Source organism: Calidris pugnax, unplaced genomic scaffold (assembly GCF_001431845.1).
Source record: "Calidris pugnax isolate Ruff unplaced genomic scaffold, ASM143184v1 scaffold54, whole genome shotgun sequence".
Taxonomy (NCBI): Eukaryota; Metazoa; Chordata; class Aves; order Charadriiformes; family Scolopacidae; genus Calidris; species Calidris pugnax.
In genome coordinates this window covers 2,807,840-2,835,803 of record NW_015090864.1, presented here as the reverse complement: position 1 = coordinate 2,835,803, position 27,964 = coordinate 2,807,840, and the positions used below count along the sequence as shown (strand labels likewise).

At 38.1% G+C, this 27,964-nt stretch overlaps 1 protein-coding gene across 10 annotated transcripts in view; it reads left to right on the top strand.

Moving 5' to 3' along the window:
• Positions 1-27,964, top strand: part of ADCYAP1R1 (adenylate cyclase activating polypeptide 1 (pituitary) receptor type I) — a 128,036-nt gene that overhangs the window by 10,787 nt on the left and 89,285 nt on the right. For all 10 annotated transcript variants that reach the window (XM_014945061.1, XM_014945066.1, XM_014945065.1 and 7 more), the window contains exon 2: positions 19,588-19,755. In XM_014945061.1, coding sequence (XP_014800547.1) covers positions 19,705-19,755 — 51 coding nt within the window. In that variant the 5' untranslated portion in view covers positions 19,588-19,704. The remainder of the gene's footprint in view (positions 1-19,587; positions 19,756-27,964) is intronic.

The window sequence follows — 27,964 nt, the reverse complement described above, 5'->3', positions numbered from 1 at the left end:
TGGGAAAATCCTGTCCCAGAGGCTGTTCTCATGGGCAGTTTGGATGAGGCCATTTTAATTTGAAGTGAGGCTGTTTAGTGAAGTTGGTCACAGTGATGACCTGTTACTTCACCTCAAGGCCAAGGAAGGGTCCCAGACCTGATATATTTAGCAAGGTGGTTGTAACATCAAGGTCCATTTCTTTTCTTTGCTTCTGCTATGAAATATCCATTGGCAGTTGTTATCTATTCAGTTCACTTCCTTATACTCCTTCTTATTGACAAACAAGTAGCTAACAAAATACTTCTGATACGAAGTTGGGTGATGAATTTAACATAAAAACAAAAACTCCTGGCTGGCTGGACAGATAGATTTTTACCTCGGTAGAGGATTGCTCAGTGGTTATTGAATTGTTGCCATTGACAGATGGATTCATTGTGGTCCAGCTGTTTACTTGGACAGAACAGCTTTGCTTTTAGACCTTTTAAGCATTTTTGGTCTAGAGGCCACACAATAGAGAGTTACAGAGAGCCAGATTATGCTTTTACACAACGGGAAGAGAAATAGAAGACTAGAGACTGCAAGGAGCTAAGGACACACCAGAAATAAACTTGTCCACAGGGAAACATTCTAGTTCTTGGATGAACATAACAATACATAAGCCCTTCTGATGCTGCCAAGGAACCTTAGGATCTGACATGGACATGTGTCAGTGGTACCAAGAAAACATTTGCAAAAGTCAAATGCTCTGAAATGATTTTATATTAGTGGAGTCTTTACACGTATTCCGTTTGGCCCATTGTCTGTAAGTCTTGCCTGAGTCCTCAGTGATTAAAACAAATAATTCTGTTCCTTAGTTGCCACCTGTTATAAGCGATGTTCCTTTCCAATGAATTTAGCCACTGTTTGCTTCTTAGTCTGCAGTAGAACTGGTGACAGGGGATGCATGCATGCGTCTGTGAATATATTTCAGCAGAACATTTGTTCATCAAGTTCTTTGGGATGTAAGAGAGCCTACAACTGTGGAATACATTGGCTGTGCCAATGCTGAAAAATTAAAGACCACCAGAGAACATCCTGGATCTCTGGAATTCGATCACTAAACTGCTATTAAATTTTTATTAAATGAATGCAAATTATTTGCATGGCATGTTGAATGGGTTTACGAACTGAAATTCTTATTTACAATGTCTGGGCACTGTTCAGAGATTATCAAAGTTCATAAATCATTCCCAATAGGCAGCTTGCAGAAGGCCACTCTACCTGAAGCGCTAAAGAGGCTAAACAACCTATACATACTCTGTTGGCCTCAGTGCAAAAAAAGTATGCATCTAAATTATTGGGGGTGGGGGGTAAAAAGGGTATTGGGGAAGGGGAGGTGAAGTATGGCTGAAAACACCACCACAATTGAACAAACAGAAAAAAATTCTGCCCTCTGCCTCCCACATTCCTTAGCTCCTGTTCTATTCTAGGTCTCCTGGCAGTGCTGTTAGACTGCAGAGGGGAGTATCCTAAGGCAAAATCCCTTGGCTTAGTCATGACTGCATGCTTTGATATCTCATGTTGTGGCAAGTCTGGACTATGGCTTTTCTGGAGCATCAGAGTTCAATCTCCATGTGAAGTAAGGATTCAGCTACGATCGAGCAGGAGAGATCTCCTTTGGTGGGCAGACCTGATTTTCCAGAGTTGGAAAGTGTGTTGGATGTGAGAATAGGCTGCACATCAAAGAGTCTGTATACTCAACTTGCAGATTCCTTGGAAGTCGTTTCCTTAGTGACAATAACAACAGGAATAATTTTAGAGTATTTTCTTCATGTCTGTTTTTAGTGTTTTAGACAAATTCAGAAGTCAAAGAGTACAACTGGCACTGGGTTTTTTGTTTTCATTTTCATTTCTTTTTTCTATCTCACACTGACACAGGAATTCTTGTTTATAATAGAAATCTGTCTGTCTCAATACTATTGGTATTTTCAAATCCACAGACACCGTGGGAGATGAAAGAAGAGATCTTGCAGGATTCTTAATGTGTTTTGTAAATGGTAGCAAGTTGGGAGGTTACCTCTGCAATGTGAGAGCTGTGGGCCAAGTAGGGAAGACACAATTTAAAGCTTACCCAGCTCCAATGAGAAGGTACTCACCATCTCTCAAAAATAGGCTTATAACAGGAAGGAAACTGAAATAGACAAAAAACCACAGAAAATTGTATTTAAGGAACAAATCTTGACATAATCCAACAACCTCCATATTTACCGCCTTACGCAGTAGATTTTGAAAACAAATTATGCTACCTGATTTGGGGGAAAAAAGAAATTAGCTGCAAAATGAGACTGCTCTAGCAACAAGGCTAATTTTTTTGGTTTAGGGTTTGCTGAAGAAACCCTGTAGAACGAACATCCACTCTGCCTCCTGACAATTAAATACCCTGAGCACAATCAGAGGAGTTTAGCTTTTCTTTTTCCAAGAAAACAAGACTGACTGAAACCGGCACACAAATGTACAGATTGGAAGCAGGGAGAAGTTTCAGGGGTCAAATGTGCCGGAAACAAGACTGACTGAAACCGGCACACAAATGTACAGATTGGAAGCAGGGAGAAGTTTCAGAGGTCAAATGTGCCGGTGAGACAGGGGTATAACAAGGCAAAAAGTACAATGACTTACAAGCAATGAAAGGAGGAAGCCCTAAGAAGTGAAACCATAAAGATTGTAATAAAGAGCAAACTCTATTATCATGTCTGAATTAGGAGTGCAGTCAGTATAGGCTTCCTTTTTAACTACAGAAGAGAGTTAGGCATCTGCAGAGTGACTGAAGTCAAAATATGATTCATGCAATGGAGGTGTCTGGCTCTTTTTATTAGCAGTAGAAAGACTTTAAAATATCTCTGCTTATAATTTAAATTTTAATAATTAACTGAGGAGAACTTAAGCCCTGGTGACCAAGAGCAGTACAGTCAGTTCAGTAACACCACATGATACTTTTTTTGTTCAGGGCATTGTGTAATTATAAATAAAATTCAATGTCATGAGGAACTTTATTTTTCCTTCCACGGTTGGGGAAGTGGGGTTTAAAACATTTTGTGTATGTGCATTTCCAAATGTGTTTCTAATTTCTGTTCAATTCTGACACAGTAAATAATGATTAAATTAGGAATTGTTAAAAAGTAAATCAGAATGCATCATATGGCATGGTCTGAAGTAGCAAAATGGAATTAAAATAGAACCAAAATACACATCCACTTAAAGTCTTTCTTAAATACCTTCCCCAGTTATCAAAACGTATTTCCAAACTATGTGTCCTACCTCAGTTATTGTCAACCTTTCTTTTGGGAAATAAAATCTAAAAGTGAAAATGACAAACGGAAATAGTACTTACAATTAAAATATAGATTGCCCATTTGCTATTTTAACACTTTGATTTGAATCATTACTATAAATGGCAATCCCTGACAACTGAGCAGCAAGGTTAATTAAACTCAACGTCCTGCTTCAGACTGTTTGTACTGATATCTATGTTTTTCACCAGTGGTTTGGAGGCAAATTTCAGTCTCTCTTGTGAACTGTTTCTTGCTCTTACACGTATTTCCAAACTATGTGTCCTACCTCAGTTATTGTCAACCTTTCTTTTGGGAAATAAAATCTAAAAGTGAAAATGACAAACGGAAATAGTACTTACAATTAAAATATAGATTGCCCATTTGCTATTTTAACACTTTGATTTGAATCATTACTATAAATGGCAATCCCTGACAACTGAGCAGCAAGGTTAATTAAACTCAACGTCCTGCTTCAGACTGTTTGTACTGATATCTATGTTTTTCACCAGTGGTTTGGAGGCAAATTTCAGTCTCTTATGAACTTTTTCTTGCTCTTATACAACTACTTTTTTCAGTAACTCACCACTATTAAGTGATTCCAGCCTAGACTTGAATCTTTATCCTTTCATCAAAACTCTGATCAGGATTGACTCAGCTCTGAAATGCGTGGATGAGAAAATCTAAGATCACAAACTGCGCACTGCATGTGTATTTTACATTAAACCACTCAGTAGCATCTAAGAAAATGGAAGTGATTTTTCTTAGCTTCAGCCTTCCAGCCTCTTTTGTGGGTGAATGTATTAGAGCAGAATACCAAATCAGGAATTAAAAGATTTACTAGGTTAAATCAGAGAAATCCCATGTGGGATGCAAAATGATATATTGGTTATGCATTGAGGAAGGGGAAAGGAAGGGGAATGAAAAAAGAACCACAATAAGAGTTTAACAAATTAAACTGACAGTGCACCGTTTAATGCGCATGATAAGAATACATCGATTAAATGGCAAATGAAATAGCAGGAGAATTTGCTGCGTATTTTCTTACTGAAAAATGCTTTTCATCACAAAATTAGAATATATGCATTACTAAGACCCATTTTCACCTGCTCTGTCAAGAGTGGTGGAATTAATCTACCAGTTAATGGTTAAAATTATGAGCATTGAGAACATTAATCTACCAGTTAATGGTTAAAATTATGACCATTGAGACCGAGGAACAGTACATACAAGAAAAAGGAAAATAAAAAACCAAACAAAGCAGTTGTGCCATAGGAAGATATTTGCCCAGAGAAGTTGTGGAGGTCGCATCCCTGGAGGTGTTCAAGGCCAGGTTGGATGGGGCTTTGAGCACCGTGGTCTAGTGGGAGGTATCCCTGGCCCGTGGCAGGGGGGTTAGAGGTCAATGATCTTTAAGGTTCCTTCCAACCCAAACCATTCTATGATTCTACGATTCAAGACCTTGGATATATGAGTTCTGTAGACTGAAGTCTATGCAACTTCTATGAAGTCCTGTTGCTGCCTGAACAACACGCCACCACCTCCAGCCAACTCCACCATCTTGTCACCGCCTCTTGAATCTCTCAGCTGAGCTGCTTGCCTGAGTGCTCCCTAACCTGATTATATCCCATTGACCTTGGTTAGCAAAGCCTTATTATTTAAGCTAACCCAATTTATATGGAGTATATTGGGTTAGGCAACGCTTGTAGGATCAGCTCAGTGGGCAGATCGGAGGCAGCGCAGCATGGATTAACATCTCTAAGCTGACTGGGAGTAATGATCTTTTCAGCATGGCTACAGCTGGAGAGATGTCTACATCCAAATGCAGGTGTCAAGAGCAGGTGTTAGAAGCAATCCTATAGGATTTATACACAACAGTGGGCATCCCATTTCCACAGAGGGTCAACAGAAGGCGAGAATTCACATATATCCATGAAAAAAAACTCAATTACCTTTCAGCTAATGCAAACAAGCTCTATTAACTTGCTTGAAAGTAGTTAAAAAGGAAGCATTGTGAAAGAAAAATAAAGGGAATTCTGTTTTATTCCCTACAGTGGTGATCAGAGGAGATGCATCTGGTACTGAGAGCTAATTTAATCCTGTGTATATCTGCATTGCTGGAGCTATCTAGATATGAAGTATTGACTGTTCTCATTTCTCGCTCAAGTCACTCAGAGCAGAAGTTGCTACTTATGTCTTCAGAAATATTTGCTTTATGGCTTCATTGATATGCAAAATAAGAGTCGTAACCCTAGTGCAAATATGCATTATATCTTGAACACCAGATATTTCTTTGCAGGGAAAATAATCCTAGAAGATTAAGATTGCCTTCAGGACGTCTTTACATCTGTGAGCAAACTGGGGTGTTTGGTTTGCTTTGGAAAACAGACTAAAAAGGCAAAGGAAGAAAACATGCATTAATTTCCATTTTAGAGACTTGTTGATCTGTTTTAGAAGACAGGGAGGATTCTGGCCTTTTGGATTGGCACTGAATGACTGACACTGAATAATGTATTACTATATTTAGGGCTTATTCACCTATTTATTTGTGACCTGTAAGTCCTAATGGGATTAGTTTTTTTGCCTTTTTTTTTTTTTTTTTTTTTTTTTAGCAGGGTTGTTTTAATATAATCCTGCGTTATTTTGTTTTAAAATGATGATTATTTTCATTACTGGCTTAAAGACAACCACCACCCCTTTGCAGAATGTGAGCCAGAATTATGTCTGTAAAACCTGTGATTATTGCCCATCGAGAAAGATTTTGTGATCAATTAGAGCCAAGTGACGCTGGATGAAATTAAACAACCCAAAGGACATCTAAATGTCACAAAATTTTGGTTTCATCTAAGTGGGAGACATGCACACACCCAAAATGTGCAAAATATAACTGAAAAAAATTATTCTCTGCCTCACACAGCGTTTTCATTTCATGGCTGTTTCTGACTAAAGCAGTCCTCAATAAAATATCCAATTCTTTGAGCATGTCTAATGTCAGTTAAGCTGTGCCCTGGAGACTTCACTGCACAGTGAATGTGTGCCATCCTATCCAGACTCCACCACAAAATTTATTCTGCTTGTCCAAAACAGCCTCCCACTGTGCCGACTTCAGGTTATCAGACATTTCGTTTTATTTGCTGAGAGGGGATCGTTCTCTTCCTTTCCCTTATGTATGTCCCTACCCTGGTGTCCCCAGTGAGTTACACATTTCAGAACAACATACAAGCTCATCCCATGCTTCATTTATTCCAGCTGGCAACAAACTCTAGGGACAGAAGTGAACTCTGGGACGTGATGAAAGAAATACCATAAAATGTGAACTCGCCTTTTCCACTGCATGTGGAGGATTTTTATTTTTTTTCTTTTGGTGGTGTTTTTTTGCATGGTGCCTCAAACGAAACACTGGGCTTTGCTGCAGAATACACTCCCAGGGGACAGCAAAAAAAGGACCCTGAGATGTCAGTTCACCAGATTGGGAAGAGCCAGAAAAGAAATGTAAAGGTAACTCAGAGTTATTCAGAGTCCTACCACTGACTAGTTCCTAAGATTGTTCCTAAGATTGCTTTCATGCTTAAAAGCAAGGATGCCTCAGAGGTTATCAAGCTATTATCCAGTGCACAGATGAACCATTACACTTTGGCCTGTGTTTTGCTCGCTGACTCTCACATACCACTGGCAGTCTCCTCTTTACTTTGTTGTCCTTGTCCACCTTTAATTCTCCACCTTACGGGGGATGAGAAAACCCAAGAAGGCTACTTGCGTGTAGCTCTCTGCCATCTGCAGGCACAGGGGTCATTAATAATGCAGCCCGCAGAAATGAGGGCTTTGGGACATCTTTATTTCTCTTCTTAATAAATTGCATCCTTTGGAGGCTGCTGAAGTGGATCTCCCAGTGCTGGAGATCAATAAAGCTTTCTCTTTCTTAGGCTGCTTTTCTTTTTAAAATGTTTTTGTCAAACGCTGGCTAGGATGGGCAGGTACTATGTTTCTGTGAGAAACCAATCTGTGAAGCTGTGCCTGCCTACAGCAATGTTCCTGTAACTATTTTAAGAGATTAGAAGAAATCGTCTCCACAGAACATACAAGGAAATAGGGGAATAATGAAGAACTGCTGTATTATATATTATGGTAAAATTGGGAAAACTTTGGCCAAAGTCCTTTGGCCTAATGAGTTTCCAAAGGGTCAAAGTTTCATCCCCAAAGTTCTTGAAAGGCCTGTGATGATCATCACCCTGATAGAACCGTACCAGCACTTCAAGACCACAGATTTTAGTTAGTTTACATTTTCAGCAACTAAACTAAATAGTCTTTCCTTTGCGTTACTGTTCCACCCTCTTCTCAAGCCACCATTTCTTCAGTGTCATTTCTTCTGAGCTTAAATAAGTGGTGGGTGAAAATGAAGACTTGAAAATAATTTAGACTTGGTCTAAGTTGAGGAAAGTAAAGGGAGGAGGTTGAAGCGACAAGAAAAAACTTCTGTTACTGAACACTTCACATTATTTGCCCTTATTTTGCTTCCCAATACTGATCAGCTGATTGTAGCTTTGGCAAAATTTTACTGTTTGGGCTGAATTTTTTTTATGCTGTGTGTCTGCCTCAATTTTTTTCTTCCTTTCCCTCACTCTCTCCCTCCTTTCTGATAGAAAATGTAGAGAAATAGGGCATAATTCATCCGATACTTTGAGATACAAAATTTAGGATGATCTAACTTGTGCTCTGAACTCTCCTGGATATGCTAGCTGTGTCTCAGTGACTATACAAGGAATCTGTGGAAATTAGCTCCGTTTTAGAGCCATACATTTTAATGAAATTACTCTTACCCAAGGCTCTGAAAGACTACCCATGGGGAAGATGTGTTTTCACTGTGTCTTTGAAACATGAGTCAACCTATTTAAAGCTGAGCAGTGGGAATTTTGCAGATGAGGGGTATTTCAGCTTGATTGAATTTACATCCTTATACCCTAGGTTTTACCGGTATGTATGACAATAAAATATCGAAGCTATTCAGTGGAAAGAAATAACATTTTGGTTACCTTCTGGACCACATGGAATATTCCAGCTCTACATAATTTCTAAAGGAAAATGTGAATCATACCAAGTTCAGTTATGTGAACAGAAGCTTTTCTTCTGAATGCCTCCTGTCTGTCCATGTGTCTAAGCTAAAATCACCCTCATCACCCACTACCAGGAAAAGCCCAGGTGCCTTCACTGCCTCTGGATTAGTGGGAGCAGGAACTGCCAAGAAAAGATTGCAGTTTTCTCCTGAGACATGAGTTTACTCAACGTTTTAAGGTGGTTGGGTGGGAGTCGGATTTGAATCAGAGGCCGTGTGATTGGGAACCTATGTCTATTAGGTTGTCATTGCAAAAATCCATGTGTCAGACAAAGCAGTTTACAAAATATTCACATTACATAGAGTCCTTTTAAAATTGTAACCTTTTTTGACTATCTTCCTCTTTCTGGAAGGAGCTTCCAGGGCCTCTGTCTGCTGATGGTCTGAAGCTTTCATCTAATTCCCAGCTTAACATCTTCTTGTCCCAAACCTGACTTTAATTTCAATTGCTTTTCTTCTTCCTGTGTTTATACTCTATTATGCTCACAGCTGTCCCTACTCAACACAGATTTTTCTGAGCTAATCAGACTGGTTTTCTGCTTTATTAGCTCTCTGTTTGCAAAGATGAGTGGTGTGTTGTCCCAGAGCAAGGCAAACCCATGTTCTGCTGAGGTGAATTGTTCATCTTCTATTCACTGTGGAGGGAGCTGAGGGAAACTAGCTTGGATATAGATGTTTCAGCTTTAGACAGTTAAATTTATGTGGCATGAATTCCATCCCTGGTTTTGCAAGAAAACGTGCTGTGGAAAGTCCTAATACTGTCCAAATGTAATGAGTTCATTAACCACAAGATGGGATACAGCTGGGTGAACTTAGACTGTTCTAGGTGCAATAGAGAAGGAGGACAATAGGAAATGTGGGTGGGAAAAAATGGAATTATGCAACTTGTTAGTGCTTATGGAATGACTTAAGCTTATATTTCAGTGTAGGAATGAAACTGTTCAAAAAAAAGAAAAATGTTTTCGTCTCCTTAAGGACAGAATAGTCAGGGTTGTAGTCCCAGGACTGTTGTGTGATACATACCTCTGATAACTGAATAATATGCACTTGAGGAATCATAACAGTAAGGGAATTCTTTTCCTACCCACCGAGGATACAGGAAACATATTATATCTGTTCTTTTCTTCATCGAGATGGTCTGAACTTTGGCCTGTGAAAGCTTTCTATGTTGTTGTTTAGAAGTGTGGAGGAGGCCAGTGGATATTCATCCGGGACATCACCATAGATTGCCAAGTCAAAGTGCTCAATGAAGTACAAGCTGTTATACTCAGAGGGGCTCTGCCGTTTGCATTGGAAAATAACAAGGAATTGTACATATAGGGCAAAGAAAGATCATTTTGTCATCCCCTTTGAACACCTTGGCAATTTTTCCATACTTCCAAGCATCCTTCTGTCAATGCCAAGGTTATATCAGACAAAGCCCAGGTGCCTTCACTGCCTCTGGATTAGTGGGAGCAGGAACTGCCAAGAAAAGATTGCAGTTTTCTCCTGAGACATGAGTTTACTCAACGTTTTAAGGTGGTTGGGTGGGAGTCGGATTTGAATCAGAGGCCGTGTGATTGGGAACCTATGTCTATTAGGTTGTCATTGCAAAAATCCATGTGTCAGACAAAGCAGTTTACAAAATATTCACATTACATAGAGTCCTTTTAAAATTGTAACCTTTTTTGACTATCTTCCTCTTTCTGGAAGGAGCTTCCAGGGCCTCTGTCTGCTGATGGTCTGAAGCTTTCATCTAATTCCCAGCTTAACATCTTCTTGTCCCAAACCTGACTTTAATTTCAATTGCTTTTCTTCTTCCTGTGTTTATACTCTATTATGCTCACAGCTGTCCCTACTCAACACAGATTTTTCTGAGCTAATCAGGCTGGTTTTCTGCTTTATTAGCTCTCTGTTTGCAAAGATGAGTGGTGTGTTGTCCCAGAGCAAGGCAAACCCATGTTCTGCTGAGGTGAATTGTTCATCTTCTATTCACTGTGGAGGGAGCTGAGGGAAACTAGCTTGGATATAGATGTTTCAGCTTTAGACAGTTAAATTTATGTGGCATGAATTCCATCCCTGGTTTTGCAAGAAAACGTGCTGTGGAAAGTCCTAATACTGTCCAAATGTAATGAGTTCATTAACCACAAGATGGGATACAGCTGGGTGAACTTAGACTGTTCTAGGTGCAATAGAGAAGGAGGACAATAGGAAATGTGGGTGGGAAAAAATGGAATTATGCAACTTGTTAGTGCTTATGGAATGACTTAAGCTTATATTTCAGTGTAGGAATGAAACTGTTCAAAAAAAAGAAAAATGTTTTCGTCTCCTTAAGGACAGAATAGTCAGGGTTGTAGTCCCAGGACTGTTGTGTGATACATACCTCTGATAACTGAATAATATGCACTTGAGGAATCATAACAGTAAGGGAATTCTTTTCCTACCCACCGAGGATACAGGAAACATATTATATCTGTTCTTTTCTTCATCGAGATGGTCTGAACTTTGGCCTGTGAAAGCTTTCTATGTTGTTGTTTAGAAGTGTGGAGGAGGCCAGTGGATATTCATCCGGGACATCACCATAGATTGCCAAGTCAAAGTGCTCAATGAAGTACAAGCTGTTATACTCAGAGGGGCTCTGCCGTTTGCATTGGAAAATAACAAGGAATTGTACATATAGGGCAAAGAAAGATCATTTTGTCATCCCCTTTGAACACCTTGGCAATTTTTCCATACTTCCAAGCATCCTTCTGTCAATGCCAAGGTTATATCAGACCGTTCTCTGCACACCAACATCACGTATTTATTCATTTGGCATCAGGCAATTGCTCATTTATTTACTATCTTCCAAAGCAACAGACAACTCCCTCTCATTGTTTATTTTATTACTTTAGTTCTGCTGTTGGATGGGAAGGGTAAACTTGTTTCACAGAGACCACTCCTCTGGAGTCAGCCTGTGCTAAATAGTGGATTACCTTGTAAAAGATACCCCTGTTATTTCCTCACAGATGAGACCACGCAGCACCTTGCACAGAGGCCAGCTTGGGTCTGAAGAACAATGATTAGCTACGTCATGACAGCTGTATCTCAAGATAATCAGTTCAGTACATCAACAGAGCTAATTAAGGGTGTTAAGAGTGGCATGACATTCCAGTAAATATATTATTTCTAGTTAAGGAGTAAGTTTGAAGGTACTGTACAAGTACCACATTTAGGATGATCTTCAGACACAATGGAAATAAAGGGCTCTGGTCCAGAGCTGCATTTTTCTGCTCTTACTCTTTCCTCTGGCTGTGATAGATGTCTGCTCAACAGTGATGCTGTTGAGCAGAGATATACACAGCCAGATGGGTTCAAAGCAGAGACTGATGGCAATGTTGACGGATAGGTAACAGAGTCCTTGCGAGCTCCAATGTAAACAAGAGATACAGATATATCTGGGGGAGGAAAAGCAGACCACCAGGCATGGAAAGCAAATGAATCAAGTGGCTCTTGTAAAACTTTCTTATGTCAGATAGAGAACACATTTTACTGGTTCTGGAGATATGATTTTGAAGGACCTTGCCAAGCAGCACTTAAAACTGTGCTGGAATGGTACAGCACATAGTTATCTTTATGATCCCATATTAGTTGCATATTAGCCATGAAGTACCGCATAGATCACAGATGCTTCAAAATGGTAATTGACCTGCCTGTGAAGATAAAAACTTCTCCTATCATTTTTCACTTTGCCTACTAATGTTTCATAAATGCAAGGTAGTTTATAAATATTTCCCTGCAACTGAATACCCATGGTCTTTCATTAAAGAATTCATGCCATTTTACCAGGTTTCTGGGGAAGTCAACAACGTAAGGGCACAATAAATATGATAGATAATACAAGAGGGAAAATAATACCAATCAAGGCAAGAATTTCTGGTTTAATTTTATGGGTGACATTATATGGGAAATCTGCCAAGAAAAAAAGCAATCCTGTGCACAGGGAGTTATGAATTGTATTCTATAGTCTCCAATTTCTTTAAGTCTACAGCTGCTGTAGTTGCAAAGACAAGCTAGAAAATCTTGACCTGTAGATGAATGATCTACTCATGCCCATCTGAATTTTCAGAAAGCCTGAAACAACTGTTCCAACAAACAGGGTTCCAAAGTCATTATAATGTCAAAATACTCAGATATCCAGAACAATCCTTTGGATGTCAGTGACCTTCAAAGTTTAATTGTACCTATATGGGTGATGCAGCATAATACAGAGAAGAATTGTTATATCATTAACTTTATGATCCCATATTAGTTGCATATTAGCTATGAGTACCGCATCTATCACAAATGCTTCAAAATGGTAATTGACCTGCCTGTGAAGATAAAAACTTCTCGTATCATTTTTCACTTTGCCTACTAATGTTTCATAAATGCAAGGTAGTTTATAAATATTTCCCTGCAACTGAATTTTTATTACTTATAAAAACCAGGCATTCTAACTGGAGTTTGTTTAAAAAATTAAGTGTTGGTTGGTTTTATACATGATATGGAGTTTGTTTAAAAAATTAAGTGTTGGTTTTATACATGATGTTCCAAAATGGCATAAACTTTCAAATCTCAAGAAAGGCTGGGCTTTCTGATCACACTTATGAATGAATGGGACATAGTAGATTTGGATTTTCAAAAAGTTTTAGATAATGGCCTTACTGAAGAAAGATTCTACCTGTAAGGAAAGCAGCCATCAGCTGAGATCAGAAGAGCTGAGAACCTCAAGCATGGCTGATTTACCTTAATTTAACATATTTTCACACATCTGCTGACCTGGGGTAACTTCTTGTGTGTGCTCTTTGCATACAGTGAATGTAGGCCAATGAAACTTAGCTTGCTGACAATGAAAGAGAACCAAAACTAGATTATACTGCCTTGAATTTGAGGAGAACCAAGAGGGACATATATACTTACTGGATATCAGCTGAGACAAAACACCTTTGTAAGCTGTAAAAATTGTATTGTGTGTCTGAGCCTTAAACAAAGAGAAAACAAAGCAGTAGGAGTATATGATTCTTTCCCAAAATTAATAGTGAGTGCCACAAGGAGCTGTGCTAGTCTAGTCCGATGTAAGGTTTGAAAGTGAACAATATGTTAACGAAATTTGCAGATGACCAAGAAATGAACCAGATCTTGAGGGAGTGTAAATTGGGATATCTTTCTTCAATTGGCTGCGTGACACCTTAAAATCTGTTCTAGAATGGTTTTGAGAGGGTTTTTTGAAATATGAGGAAAATTCTATCAAGCTAGAAGACTAGGAAATGCAAGAGCTGTCAGGTTATACAGAAATGATAAGAAGTGTACTTTGTAAGGACAAATTAAAATACTCTTACATCTTCAGGGAATTTCAATTTAATTGAAACCACTCAAAGGAAAAGGAAAAAAACCTCCACCAAAATTATGATTGGGGACAGCTGAAGTGAAACATGCACGGAAGTTATTAGACATAGTTATTAGGAATAAAGATAGTACCGCAAGTAAGAAAAGGCCATAACATAGACGGAAGTCAGTGCTCTGTTTTGCTTGCCATTAGTGCTTTGTTGTCTTAAACTTTGGTGTGGAATTTTCTTTGTTTGCTCTTGTCAGCCTGACTAAGCAGAGGGGAAAAAATAGACTCTCTCAAAGCAGTAGCTCACTTTGTCCAAAATTAGGCATCCAGCATTAGGATATAGAAATTTCTCCACTGACTGTAAAAAGATCCTGGGTAGACTGGGCTGAACTATAAAGGTCTAACATATGAATGTGATCAATGCTGGTTAGTGTTTTCTTTAATGACCAGGATGATAGGGCACCTTCTTAAAGTTTGGAGATTATACAAATTTGGGAGGAGTGGTTGATAGCCCAAGTGTTTGGTTGTGCTGTTATTCAGAGGGAACTGGACTGGCTGGGGAAATAGAGTAGAACCTCATCAAGCTCAAGGAAGGGAGATACAAAATCCTGCACCTGGAGAGGAGTAACTCTATGCACCAGGACTGGGGATCTGCTGGCAGAGATGTAGTTTTACAGAGAAGGAATTAAGGCTCATAGAACTTGTGGAGTCTCAGTACCTGGAGATATTCAGAAACTGATTGGAAATGGATTTTGAATAACCTGTTACCTGCTCTAGGTGACCCTGCTTTGAGCAGGGTAGTAGGACTAGATGGTCTTCAGAGGTCCCTGCCAATCCCCAATTCTCTGAATCCCTCTTATCACTTATGCTTTCTCGCAAAATCATGTTGCTCTGATTTCTTTACCACAGAAGTCCTCATGGAAGTCAATTAAATTGGTAATCTTAATTCATGTAGAAACATTCAAACACCTGCAATCTCATTTCCTTATGAGAGTCACAGCATCTGCAATTTACCTTTTTTTTTTTTTTGGTAATTACACCTTTTTCTTCTTTTTTAAAAAGAGAGTTGTAGTAAAAATAAAAAAGGTGTTTTCTGCATGCTATGCAAGGAAAAAAAAATGAAAAAACCCCTATTCTTTTAGATAGAAAAAGGACTATTACTGAATATTGCTGACAGACTTGGTTACTCTTTAACACTAAAATGCCCTAGCGGGGCAGCAAGTTGAGTATATTTCTTTCAACTATTTCCATGCAAAATTACTGCTAGCATTGTATCAGCTCCTTTTAATTTTTTTTTTTTAATTTCTTAAATTTTGTCCCTGAAGTCAAAAGCAACAATGTTCCTGAGCTATGAAAACACTGAAGAGTAGAAAAGGCTACCTGATTGCATCTGTCATTAATGGACATTTTGCAGCATGTGACCCCCACATCAGTTCATGTGTTAGAACCATGGCTGGATGTCCTACACAGTGCGTCCTTCCCTTTTGACAATATTGTGACAAAATCCAGGTTTTGGTTGCCAGTTCTTTCAGGCAAAAGTGTGGCATTTCTGCCAGAGGCTCTCAAGACATTCATGGAGAACTGAAAAGGGCTGACGTCCCTGGAAGCAGCAAATACTTTCTGAAAATCCACCTCTTAGACCTCATGATGTAATTACCCTTCAAACACCTTTTTGTCATTGATAACAAAATGTGTGGAAACAAGAATACTTGGGACTTTTCCAGCTAAGCACGCAGGGGGAGAAAAGTGAATAAGAGTCTTCTTGGTTCTTAAAAGGAAGATAGAGCCAAAGTCTCAGCTTCTGTGATCCATGCAGATATGTTAATTTTAGAGAATTTACAAAGATTAAAGCAAGTAAATAAAAACAACCCAAAATATTTAAACTTCAGGAAATGGTAAGTGGTATTTTAAAGACAGTAGAAAGGCCATGATGTTGTTCTTTTTGTTAGTCTGTATCAGGAAATGGTAAGTGGTATTTTAAAGACAGTAGAAAGGCCATGATGTTGTTCTTTTTGTTTGTCTTAATAGTGTTGCTCTTTACAGACTAATTTCTATGGGAAACTTTAGAGCTCTTGCTCTCAGGCATTCAGTTCAATTTTATTTTAGCTTTTCTGTTACTTTAAATATTTCAGCATCAACTTATTGATATCCTAAATAGTGTAATTCCTTCTCAAGCCTTTGCTGTAGGTCAAACTTTGCTATTTTGGGTTTCATATTGTTGATCCATATACTTCAGAAGGGTCTGGAGGTGGGATTATTCTTTCCAAATGTAGAGATCTAGAATGTAGCTGTCAACATAGGAGCTAGCTGTTAAGAATTCCTCTACACTTATGGAAGAGAAGTACAAAGTTTAAAGTACAGTCAAAATAGGTCAGACAAATTGCTTTCTTCATATGTCTACTTCTCTCTGTTGACTGTACAAAAGGAGACTTGATGATGACCTCATATGTGAGTATGTGTCTTCTGGGTTTCTAAAATTAGGTGACGTCCTAGGTCACTGAAGGGTTGCTTCCCCAACTCTGCTTATTTCTTGCTAGCAAGCATCTCAGTAGACATGAAGAAGGTTCATCATGCCCTGTAATATAGACATGAAGAAGGTTCATCATGCCCTGTAATGTAATATGAATTATGAAGCTGACATATTACATTTCAAAAGTTTTAGGAGGGAAATAATAAAATGCACTGGATTTCACACCTGGTATTGAGAGCCTAAATAAAATAGATAATCAATTACATGTGGTGGGCAGCCTGGACTAGACACTGAATTATGATTAATTAAGTAATTTGATTACAACTGGTCTAAACAATTGTGGGTCAGCTTTGAAATTTGTTACTTTCCTTTCAAACCAGTGGCACACGTTGCAGAGGACCATATCAAGGAGCCTAGCAGATCAGGTTATATCTTTCTTTTTGGTGAGATCTCAATAACAGCTCAAAAGAAGGTCACTAAAAATCTTCTTTCATTCATCCTACATGGATACTCTGACTGAGATGCTGTATAACAATTCCACCCATTACCTGATATGGTGAGGTTTGATTCTGTTAAGGAGTGATTCTTTTATATCACCCTGGGAGTAGGCATATCCTGCTTCGAAAGGACTCACCATCTGTTTTTGTTGGTTCCTGAGATCATATTTTGTACTTGGCACTTATGGGCTTCTCATGATGAAATTGTCCCCACCAGTCTTCAGGCTTCTGTAGCATGGTCCACATATCAGCTAAGCACTCCAGAGTCCCTTCTTAGATAGGGAAAAGAAATGGGCATGTACAGCAGAATGTGTTTTTCCAACATACCCTTGAAGTACCTATAATTCTCCACTAGGTAACACAAAGAATCTGCTGTGGGCACCGAAACTGTCTACAGTGGACAAATGAATCCGCCTTCATAGGTGATGAATTACTTTCTTGAGTCATTAGCTGAACAAAATAAGTATCTTTTTTTTTTTTTCCCTTCCTGTATTTCAGCTGTGCTTGAAATAATACCCTGAAGCTCATTCCATTTTAGTAACAATATACTGGTTTTCAGATTCTCAGACACTTCTTTTTCACCAGAGATAATCGAAGACTTTGTTATATTGGGGAACCGAAACGTATGCATAACTGAAAGGTGAAACCCCCATGCTATTGGCTATTCAAACATCACTAATTTTAATTGCAGTAACAGATGCAGATAAAACAATAACATGAAGCACAAGTATCTCTAATTTACTAATGAAATTACAGGATTTGGCTACCAGTGACATCAGAAGACAATATGATAATTCAAGCTTCCCTTCCCTTCCCAATGCCATATTCATATATTTCTTTCTTTTCCCAATACTGAATGGAAACGGAAATGCTTTATTGCCCATAGTTTTAAGTTCATCCTTCTATGAAAACAGAACAGATAGTAGCTGTTATGAGAAAACTCACCTTTTATTGGTAATAGGTGGACTCTGGAACTCTGTATATCATACATGCTAGGAGCTGCTAAACAATATATATGGGTTCTGCTGCAGATCTGGTGCATAAGTTCACGGAACTGGTAGTTGTTATTACCTAATAAACACTTGAGTCTCTGTGGACGATATGAAGGCCTCATCCCAATTTTTGATGCAGGTTTCCATGACTACCTTGAAGGCAAAAATGAAGTCGATTCTTTTACTTTGTCTGCAAAATATGAAAGAAAGGCAATGAAATGGTTTGCAGAGGCTCTTGTCATCTCTTTAGAAGTTCCTTTGAAACTAAGATAAAACAGAAAACACACACTCTCCACTTATCAAACCTAGTGAATGCCATGTTAAAGTAAAACTGGGTCTTCAGATATTGGTGTGTATTCTAAATGTCCCCACTTTCCCGAGGGGTATCTGTCTATCTGTTTATTCAAGCATCTCCTACCCTTCTATTGCATTTAAATTGTATTTCTGCACCGTATTTAAATCTGCATTACAGTGGCAGAATCCAAGGATGGAGTTCAGTCTCCATATCACTCTCTGGACTTTCTGGACTGGCCTGCATGCAGGAGTGCAAATTATCAAGAAATAATTTCAAATCCAATGTCTGCTAATGCGCCTGTCTGGCTTTCTATCGCTTCTGTTAATGGAGTGATTTTCCTTTTCCAGCTCCTCACTGCTGAATGTCATCACAGATGTTTGCTGTCCTCCTCAGCTGAGATCTTACCAGTCCCTCATTATTTGATAAACCATCAGAAATATAGTTAAGTAATTAAATTCGGTACCAGAGTAGAGCAAGAGTGACTGATCGAGTGAGGATGGAAGAAAGCAGATCAGTTTAAAGGGAATTTTATGAATCATTGTTCTCCATTTAGTCAGGGTTTGGATAGAGAAGACAAAAGTCTGGAGAGCTTAATTTTCCTTTTTTATTTTTTAATTGGAAGACTCTCTTCATTCTAAATGCTGATATCTTGGTAGCAGGTTGAAGTCAATATAAAAATTCAGTGTCCCCTAATCATTAAAGTTCTTTTACATTTGCCTTTGTCATTCTTTTGTTTACTTTCTGTCTTTGGTCTGTTTTCTTTTCAGTGTTTTCTCCTTTGTTATATTTCCTCACATTCCCTCTGATATTTTAAGTTTTTCCAATATACGCTTGATATACGCAGGTAGGTTCTCTTGAATGAAAAACGTTTTTAAGAATCATTGTGATTTGTAGCCAGTGGGAATTTTTAAATACTGGGTTATGGCAGGAGGTACAAAGGTGGAGCTAATGTCAGGTATGCAATTCTGTTGATGTCCTAACCACCTGTGTAGCTCCTTGGCAGAGATGAAGTAATGGAAGATACACATGAACTGTCATCCATATAAGTCAGTCCTGTCTTATGTCACGGATGAATCTTTAGTCTGACAGTACAATTCATTCTTTTGCACATCTATTACTGAGTTCTCAAAAAAGCTATCAGATTATTAACAACTCTGGTCACAGATTTTGTTATCTGGATAAGTAATCTCTGGGAGTAAAACCTCATGTCATATAGGGTCCTAAAAAAGCCCCAGGCAGTTGTGCTTTTGAGACACTATTGATAATCATGGAGGTCAAATCATGAAGCAGACAGAAAGGTCTGTTTTTCTGGTTCAAAATAATCCATCCTACCTTTTCCTTTGGATACAATTCAGGTCTTTGCAGCTACAGAACCTGTTTCAGTAGCTTCTGCAATACAAGGTACTGATCATGCAGACATGTCCTTTGGCTTTAAATTATATATCCAAGACTATCTGTAACAGCTGCAATGCACACAAATGTGGTTGTTGTCTAATATGTACAATTCACAGCTCAAGTGGTGGGTTCTCTATTTTTTGTCCATTTCTTTTCATTTTCTTCCTGATTTCTGTATTTGTAATAATTTTCCCGTTTCATTGCAGAGATCTGAGCATTGACGTGAAGACCTCCACCAAAAGATCTGCAGAGAGCCTGAGCTTCAGCCCTAGTAATACTGTTAACAAGCATAACTTGACTAAAATTCAAAATTAAGAGAGAAGATGGCCATCAATTGGAAGATCTGCTTCTTCACTCTCATGATGCTTCCCATGGTAAGGAAAGACTTTTTTTTTACCTGTTACTGATATAATTTCATATTCTCAAGGCCAGCACTTGCTAAGAGTGAAGGATCTGTTGCTGACACTGATTTTGGCTTTTTCTCTGTGGCCCCATAGGTTATGTTAAGACTTTTCCGATCTCTTTTGTGGATGCAATAGAACTGTGATCAATTCTCATTCTGTAGAAGGGCAAGTCAATTCCTTGGAGGGATTTGTTTGCTGTTTGTATCTGAGATTAAAAAGAAAATAAAATAAAGTAATAGTTAAATAAAAATACTGAGGCTCCTGCTTCAAATCCACTAGTTTAAGATTTTTTTTTTCCAGGCAGAGAGGATAAAATTAGAGATTTCCATCAGCCCCGTGAAACCTAAGCCTTGAAATACTTCAGCCAGTGCTTTTGCATGCCCCCATGCTCAGAAGGCCAATTTTAAGAACCCATACAAGTGGGTCTCTAAATATACATCCCTTTTTTGAAGATCTTGGATTCCATATGAAGATTAGAGGGATTTATTTTCACCATAAGTCTTTAGTTACTAACTAACATGTTATGCCATGAATCACTCAGTCTTAACACGTGTCTGGGGATTGTTCCTCTATTCCTGCCCATTGTCCCTCTATGCATTGTGGCTGTGTCCAGCCTCACATAACAGCCATAAGACTGCTGAATAAAGCATGCTTTTTCACTTGATAAACGTGGGGAACACAGTATATAACCCCCAAAATAAACTCATCTTGCATTTCAACTCCGTTTTTTGTGAGACCATTGATCATAACTGTGATTTACATCACTTCACAAGAAGCATTGCCCAAAAAGACACTGTGGCAAACAGCACTAGTCTAAATCGCCAAATGCTTTACAATTGCTTAATATATACAGATATTCTCATGTTACTGCACTTTAATAGACACGTATTTTAAAGAATTCTTGACATATAATTTGCTTTTATTTTTAAATAAGAATGATTTAATGTGTTACCAGGGTATTTTTTAGCAGTTTTTACAGAGTTCTTTTCTTATGCACTGATTGTGTGATCTGTCTTTTCCAATGCGTAGTGGTCAGCATACAGGGCTCATCTTTATTTTGGCACACCAAAAAATACTTTCTTTCTTCTTAGGTCTTATTTAAAGACCACTTTAATTAACTACATATCTGAAATGTACCATTATTCGGCTAAATTCTGTAGAATAGAATTTGAACTGGGACTTGTGTTCTTCCAGATAATAGTCTGTTATCATGCAAATATCTAGTCTTTGAATTTCTTTCTAGTGCGTGACTCTTCTGACTATTGCCTAGATTTTCTGGTCAGGGAGAAAGTGTTATTTATGTACAAAGTGAGTATTTTTAATTTTATACTCTATCTCTGAAGTAGTTGCACTCGACTTTCTCTAAGCTAATGGGGAGGAAAAAGTCCTCAGCGTTTAACCTCTTTTAGATGCTTATGTTAGTATGAAATTCCTGCCTTCTTGACTATAAAAGGAGATTAGCTCAAATTCAGCTGCTGTGTTTTTGGACATACATTAGATTACATAAATGCACTTTGTTGCTTCCATTCTGAGACCCAGAAATGTCAACTGTCATGTCTCAGTCTCTTAGGAGATCCCATCCTACAGCTCCGCCTAGGACAGCTTCAGTGTTTCCTCATCTATAAGTGCTGGTGGGATGTATTTTACAGCAGGTGAAACTGGAATGTAGATTTGTAGAGCTGCTGACTTCCTGGATATACCCAAACATATTTTTCAGACTCGAGCAAAATTAATTAAACAGCCTTATGAATGGAAAGGCAAAAGACAGTTTTTTAAACGACCAAGATTTTTGGTGTTCAGCTTGAGACAGCCAAAAGGTGTCTTCTTATTTAGAGGTGAACAGTTTTTAATTAAAGGGAAATAAATGTGACTGAACATATCTCTTGAGCTTTCAGATGGATGACCTTCCTGGCAAATGTAGAAGGACAGCAAGTTTCCAATTCCTAGCATTTCAGGACATAACTGTGATCGCTGAGCCGGATAATTACCGATCAGCTCCAGCTTTTGGAAAGAACAGCTCTCTAATGAAATACTGTGAAGCAAACTAGAGCTAATAAGAACAAATATGTTTTTATATATGCGGTTTCTGCAATGCTTATGAGCTTGTTTATGAGTGCAAGGTTTTATTATAGTCTCTTGCAAGAACTCGGGTACTAAAATTAACAATTTTACACACATGAACTTGGGTATATGCACACACATTTCTTTGGTCAGTGAAGACACTTATGCCTATGATGGAGATTGTGCCATAATTTGTGTATCGTATTAATTCTTTATTACCTCCCTAAAGTTTCGTTTTAGAGAATGGAGCTCAGGAATGGTATAATGTTACTTATGCTTCCTCGCTTGCTGGGACTTCTTTGTAATGCTTGTGCTAACACATTTTGTCTCCATTGGGACACAGACTTTCCCCTCAAACCACCTCTAATGTGCTGAGATGGTGTCCTCAAATTGGTACTTTTCTGTCATGCAGATTTTCAGATTTTCTGCTGAGGGAGTGGATGTGATTAAATTTAAATTTCATACAAGCCTCCAAGAAGTGCCTGGAAAAAAAAAATCTTCTTTTACATTGCTTTCCTCTAAACACAACTAACACTGTTGAAGAAATCTCCAATTGCTCTCCAGGAGAGCTCCTGTTCTCAGCAGTTGGGATTGATCTCCTTTTTGTGGCCCTTGCCTCCAGTTCTTGCAGTCAGTGGGGTCCAATAGTTCGTGAACTTGTACATCTGCCTGGATATGCAATTTTTTGGCTTCAACAATAGATAGCCCACTTTACCCACAGAAAATGTCCACATTCATAAACAGGTTATGAAAAGACAAAAAAAGGACAAAATGCATTAATGGAAAATTCTGGGGGACCTCAAGTATGGACTCATACCAGACAATACGAAAATAATATGCTAATATATAACTCCAATTTAGGATTTTAAGCCAACTCTAACTATCAGAGACTAGCATGGTTAGATTTTTCATGTGTTTAAACAGCCTATTCTGTATTTGCCTGTCACAAAGGCATTCCACCTTCTTATTAATCACTTGGGACTGAAGGCAGGATCCAGATGCGTGATAACTTGGTAGATCTTTTAGAGGAATTCTTGAACTTTATTTTTTTTCCCATTTAAAATGCTTTCCTAGCTTTAAATATCTGTATAACTATTTTAGCTGGTTTTAGTCTTTTTGTTGTTGTTGTTATTAGCTAGCTACTTCTTTTCAATCTCTCTCATTCTTTTTTTTTTTTGTTTTGTCTGAACATCTTCTCTTTTCATTTGAACATCAATTTTCTTTATCCTACCATTTTTTTTTCTTCTGAATTCACTTTGACTGCCATTTTGATTGATTTCTCATTCCATTCACCTCCGATTACAGTGGGCTTCATTTTTTTATTGGAAATATTAAGAAAAGTCATCATAAAATTATTGAGGAGATAGGATCCTATACCACCGTTCCTTTGTCTGGTTCCAAATGTACTTGAGAAACAATGAAATTCATGACTCACAAAGTTGGCTTAGTATATGAACTGAATTTTAAATGTAACTGCAATGCAGGTGTTCTAACTGTCTGTAATAATTCAATCAGATGTATTTTTTCAGCTAATACTTGGAATTTCTTCTGGGTGTGTTTTTCCTACTCCTAAGCTTAAATGTTTCAAATGGTAAGACATTCTTTGTAGTGTTTCATTAGCTGGCAAACATACGTTCATTGACTTCCTTAAAAAAAGAAAAAAAAAAGAAAAAAAGAAAAAACAAACAAAAATAGAGAAATGAAAAGGAAAGGTGTAAGTGATGCCTCTTGTTTACCAACATTGAAGTGTGATCACTGTGTGAGGGTCAGATGGGCAAATACAGATTAGGATGTGCAGGCAGCATCTCACAGATCAGAGAATGGAACCTCGATCTGATTACGTTTAAGCAATTCACTAAGGGTGAAGAGAAGAACTAGATGTGTTTGATCAGACCCTGTTTACTGAAAGGGGTAATATTTCTCAATCTTTTAAGGGTGTCTTATAGTCTACAGAGCAGACAGCTGTCTGTAGCCTCCATTATTCATTTCTAGCTGTCACTTCCAGTGCCAGGCTATGTTCAAATAGGATCATCTACATTTCAGTCCCTGTCATTTTTCAAAGATGAGAGACAGTGTATTCAGACACACTATTCTACTAGTTTCTCTTCAACCCTGCTACGTTTGTTAGAGCATCCATTTTCTGCTGCAGCCCAAACGTGAGAATATCAGGCACAAACATAGATGCTTGTGTTGGTCCCTGTTCTTTAAGCAACCTATTTTTTCCATGCAGGACTTAATGAGACAGCTTTTAATGAGTTTATCCGCCTTATGATTTGTACCATTTCATAACCCTATTAGAGAAGTCAAGTTCTCTGTAGGATTGCAACTGTCTCTAACATAACGCACAGTTGCATGGGACTTTGCTGTTACTTATGTAATGCAAATAAAATTATGTACAAATATAGCTGGGGAACTGCTAGGAATGTTCTCCAGAGGGGAAAAAACTCAGCTAGCCAAGATGTTACTGCTGCTATAGCATTTCCTTTTCAATATAAAGAGATGGTGCTGGAGACAATCAGCAGAATATAACAACCTCTTAAAAGCCTATGCCTTGTTTAGAAAAGGAAAAAAAAAGGCTCAGGATGTGTAATATTGGGTAAGAGAGTTTCAGAGAGAAGGTTCAGAATTTCTGGTAAGGTCTATCACAAAAAGCATCTGAAAAAATCTGTGTTGCAAAGCAATCAATGACAGTGTCCCTGATACCAACCAACTTCAAGTACCTTTCAGAGGCACAAAAATTAGGATCCTAGGTTCCAGATGGTCCTTATCCTGCCAGCTAGGTGGATAGGTACTTACAGAGAGTGACAGAGTGATGTATGTCTCAAGGTATAGCTCCACTTGAGATGTCTATGAGTCCCTGGGTTTTTCTGAGAAAGCCCAGCATGTTGAAACTCCTGTCTAAGACGCCTGAAGCTTGTGGGAGACCTTGATGTTGTGTTGGTGCTCTGTCTAGTACACTGGCACTCATAATTTCACAGTGGGCACCTCGGGTGTCAGTTATGGTTATTGCAGAAGCTGAAGAAAGATACTTTTGGTCAAAATGTTTTCAAGCTTATTTGCATGAAACATGAATGACACCAAAAAAGAAAGTCTGTATGGTTATTGCAGAAGCTGAAGAAAGATACACTTGGTCAAAATGTTTTTTAAGCTTATGAAGCTTATTTGCACAAAACATGAATGACACCCAAAAAAGAAAGTCTAGAAATACGCATGTTCTACCAACGTGTGGTTCACGGTGCTATGCACAAACACAAATATCTACATGCAACTTTCCTTATTTAGGCAGGCAAGTTATTTAGGTCTTAGAAATGCATGGCAGCAGGTTACAAAGCAGCAAATGGTTGCCCTACATGAATGTGTTCACTCTTTTGCCCTCTGGTAGTAGTAATAATTTCTGTGACAGGCAAATAATATGATGACAACACTGATTTAAAGACATTAATATGATTCTTTTCCCTGCTGGTTTTGTATTCATGAGCTTGGAGGAGTGTTGGATGAGCAGTCAAATCACAAATTGGAAAATAAAAAAAGATCTCTTAGAAAAGGAGCCTGTAAAAAAAAAATAAAATCGGAATCAATGATTTTTGATGTTGCTCAGCTATTAATATCTAGCACCTGGAGGGATATTATTCAAGTCTCTAGCAAATGTGCTGCTGGCCTGTTCTTCCTTGGGTTTGCTGAGTCAGCAGCTTAAGATTTAGTGTGAATTCAGCTTGAAGAGATAGCTGCGATGCAGAACAAAAGCTACGTTAAAAGGAAGGGGGAAATGGAAGCAAAAGAGCAGGAAGAGAGGAAAAGAATATGAAAAAGGAGCTACATTTACATGACTAGACTGTTAAGGATTTAGTCTTTAATGTGCCCTCCTGCCCCTCTCACCATGGCTTATAATAAATAGTTTGTACTCAATCTGTGAATTAAACTTCACTGCTTCTCAAAGTGAATGTACATCCTATGGCAAGAATAGGAGCCTTCCTAAGGATCAAGTAGCTATGCTGTAAGCCTGCCTGGAGGAACATACAGGATCAGTGTTTGCCCCAGGGTTACACACCACAAAACCCTCCAAATGAACTGTCCAGAGGTTGTCTATGCAACAGCCATAGCGTTGGAAGCAAACGCAAGGCAGCGTATGGTGCTTAAGGCGGCTTCTAGGGCTTCTTTTTCAAGCAATAGAGACACGGATATTTAATCAAAATCTATGAGGCCCATTAAAAACCACTGCCAACCATAAAGCCTAAGTGTTGCTGTCATTGCAGTACCCAAGGGCACACAACCCAACTCAACAAAACCCTCTTTGTTTCTCTGGATGAGGGGTGAATAACTCACTCCAGGCTAGCTTGTGCTCATGCTCCTGAAAAGAAAATTGGGTTTCTCTCACATTTTTTTTTTTTTTTCCCATGTGTAAATCACTTGGAAGTGAGGATTTTGGAGATATTAGTGCCCTTCTATACTAAAATATGGTCATCTCTGTGATATGTTTATTCCTTGCCACATAACACTAGTTGTCCCCCAAATGGAGATCACTTTCCTAGTGAATGGGACCTGCTGCTGTATTTCTGTGCATGTTAGAACTGAGTTGTGTACCTAACTGATGTCAGGAAATGTATGTAGGCCAATATTTAGCCATCTAAATGCTGGATGTCTAGATTAAGATATTGACCTATATTAATATATGCTAATGATGCTTCTATAGTCAGTGGCAAGGGGCAGACACCTCTAGCTATTGCTATAACCCATCCTAAAGCCCATTGTTCTCTCCTCACTAGAGTCATCAAAAAGTAGCTTAGACTAGACTTTGGTTTCTTTATTTTTTAGAAACCTCATCTTTATTGAGCAGTACGTTCTCTTTTATGAATGTCATGTGGATGACGAATAGATGACAGTAAGTCATTGTTGCCAATTGATTGTCTTGCATTGTAAACATCTTGGGACTCATCTTCATAGGGAGGTTTGTAAGGTTAGCACGAATGTTGTTTACTACCTTTCCTGGAACAACATTTCTAAAAACGAGTATTGAATGTGTGTCCTTGTATGGATGAGGACAGATGTCCATGGATCATTGTGTCTGTAGTAAAGGAAAATAAAAAATACATGCCATTAAATAGTTCAGGATCTTTAAATAAATGAAAGAAGATCCACTGTTAAGAGAGGTGCAAAAATATTTTCCCCACATAATAATGTTTATTTATATATATATATAAAATGTCTAATAATAACATTTAAAAAATATTTTGTAGTACTTTGATATAATTATTCTTTCTGGTAAAGTTTAAAGGATTTAATCTGAATTTCAACCACTTTTTCCCCTTTTTTGGTACAAAATAAAATTGCTAAATAAATATTGTCCTCAAACAAGACACAATACGGAAAGGAAGCACTTTATAACTCTCCTCCCCCTTTTTAAAGAGGAACAAATGACAGTTCCTTTCTTTTTTTTTTTTTTTTTTTTTTTTTTTTTTTTTTTTTTCTCCTATCAATACAGTTTAGACTGTAAACTTAATCAATATGTTGTTTACTGAGGGAAAATAGTCTCAATGCCCATCTTTCAGCCAGACTTCATTTGTGTCAGTTGGTGGGTTTAATGGCATCCCAGCCTTTGTATGCTCTCAGTGGCTGTGCTCACTATTCGAATATACTTTATAAATATGTACATTTGTGCTGAAAAGTTCTGTTGAAGATTGCAAAGTGACAATTTTTTTTACTGTTCCTGGCCTGCCCAATGACACATTTATGCAACGTCCTTTTCTGTCAAACATTCCTCAATAGGCTTCTTTTGGAGTGTAAAATTCCCATTAATTCTCTAAGAGTTTTAGGGGGAAAAAGAAAACACTTTGGCTTCTGTGTACTCAAGTGGTTTTTGGTACCACAATCTCACTCTGATTCAGCATCTGCAGCCAAAGTGTGTTATTCAGGGGTTATTTAGGCTAAATACAGGCTGGTGATTTGGTTGTTTGAAGAATCCTACAACAGTTTGTCAATAATTTGAGCTACTGGTATTTGCAGATTTGGGAAGGGAAGTAGAGAGAAATATTTTTTTATTATTATTATTCATACCTGATAGGCACATCTAAGCATGTTACATATTTTGACGCAAAACTGGTTTGGATCTTTATTTTTGCTT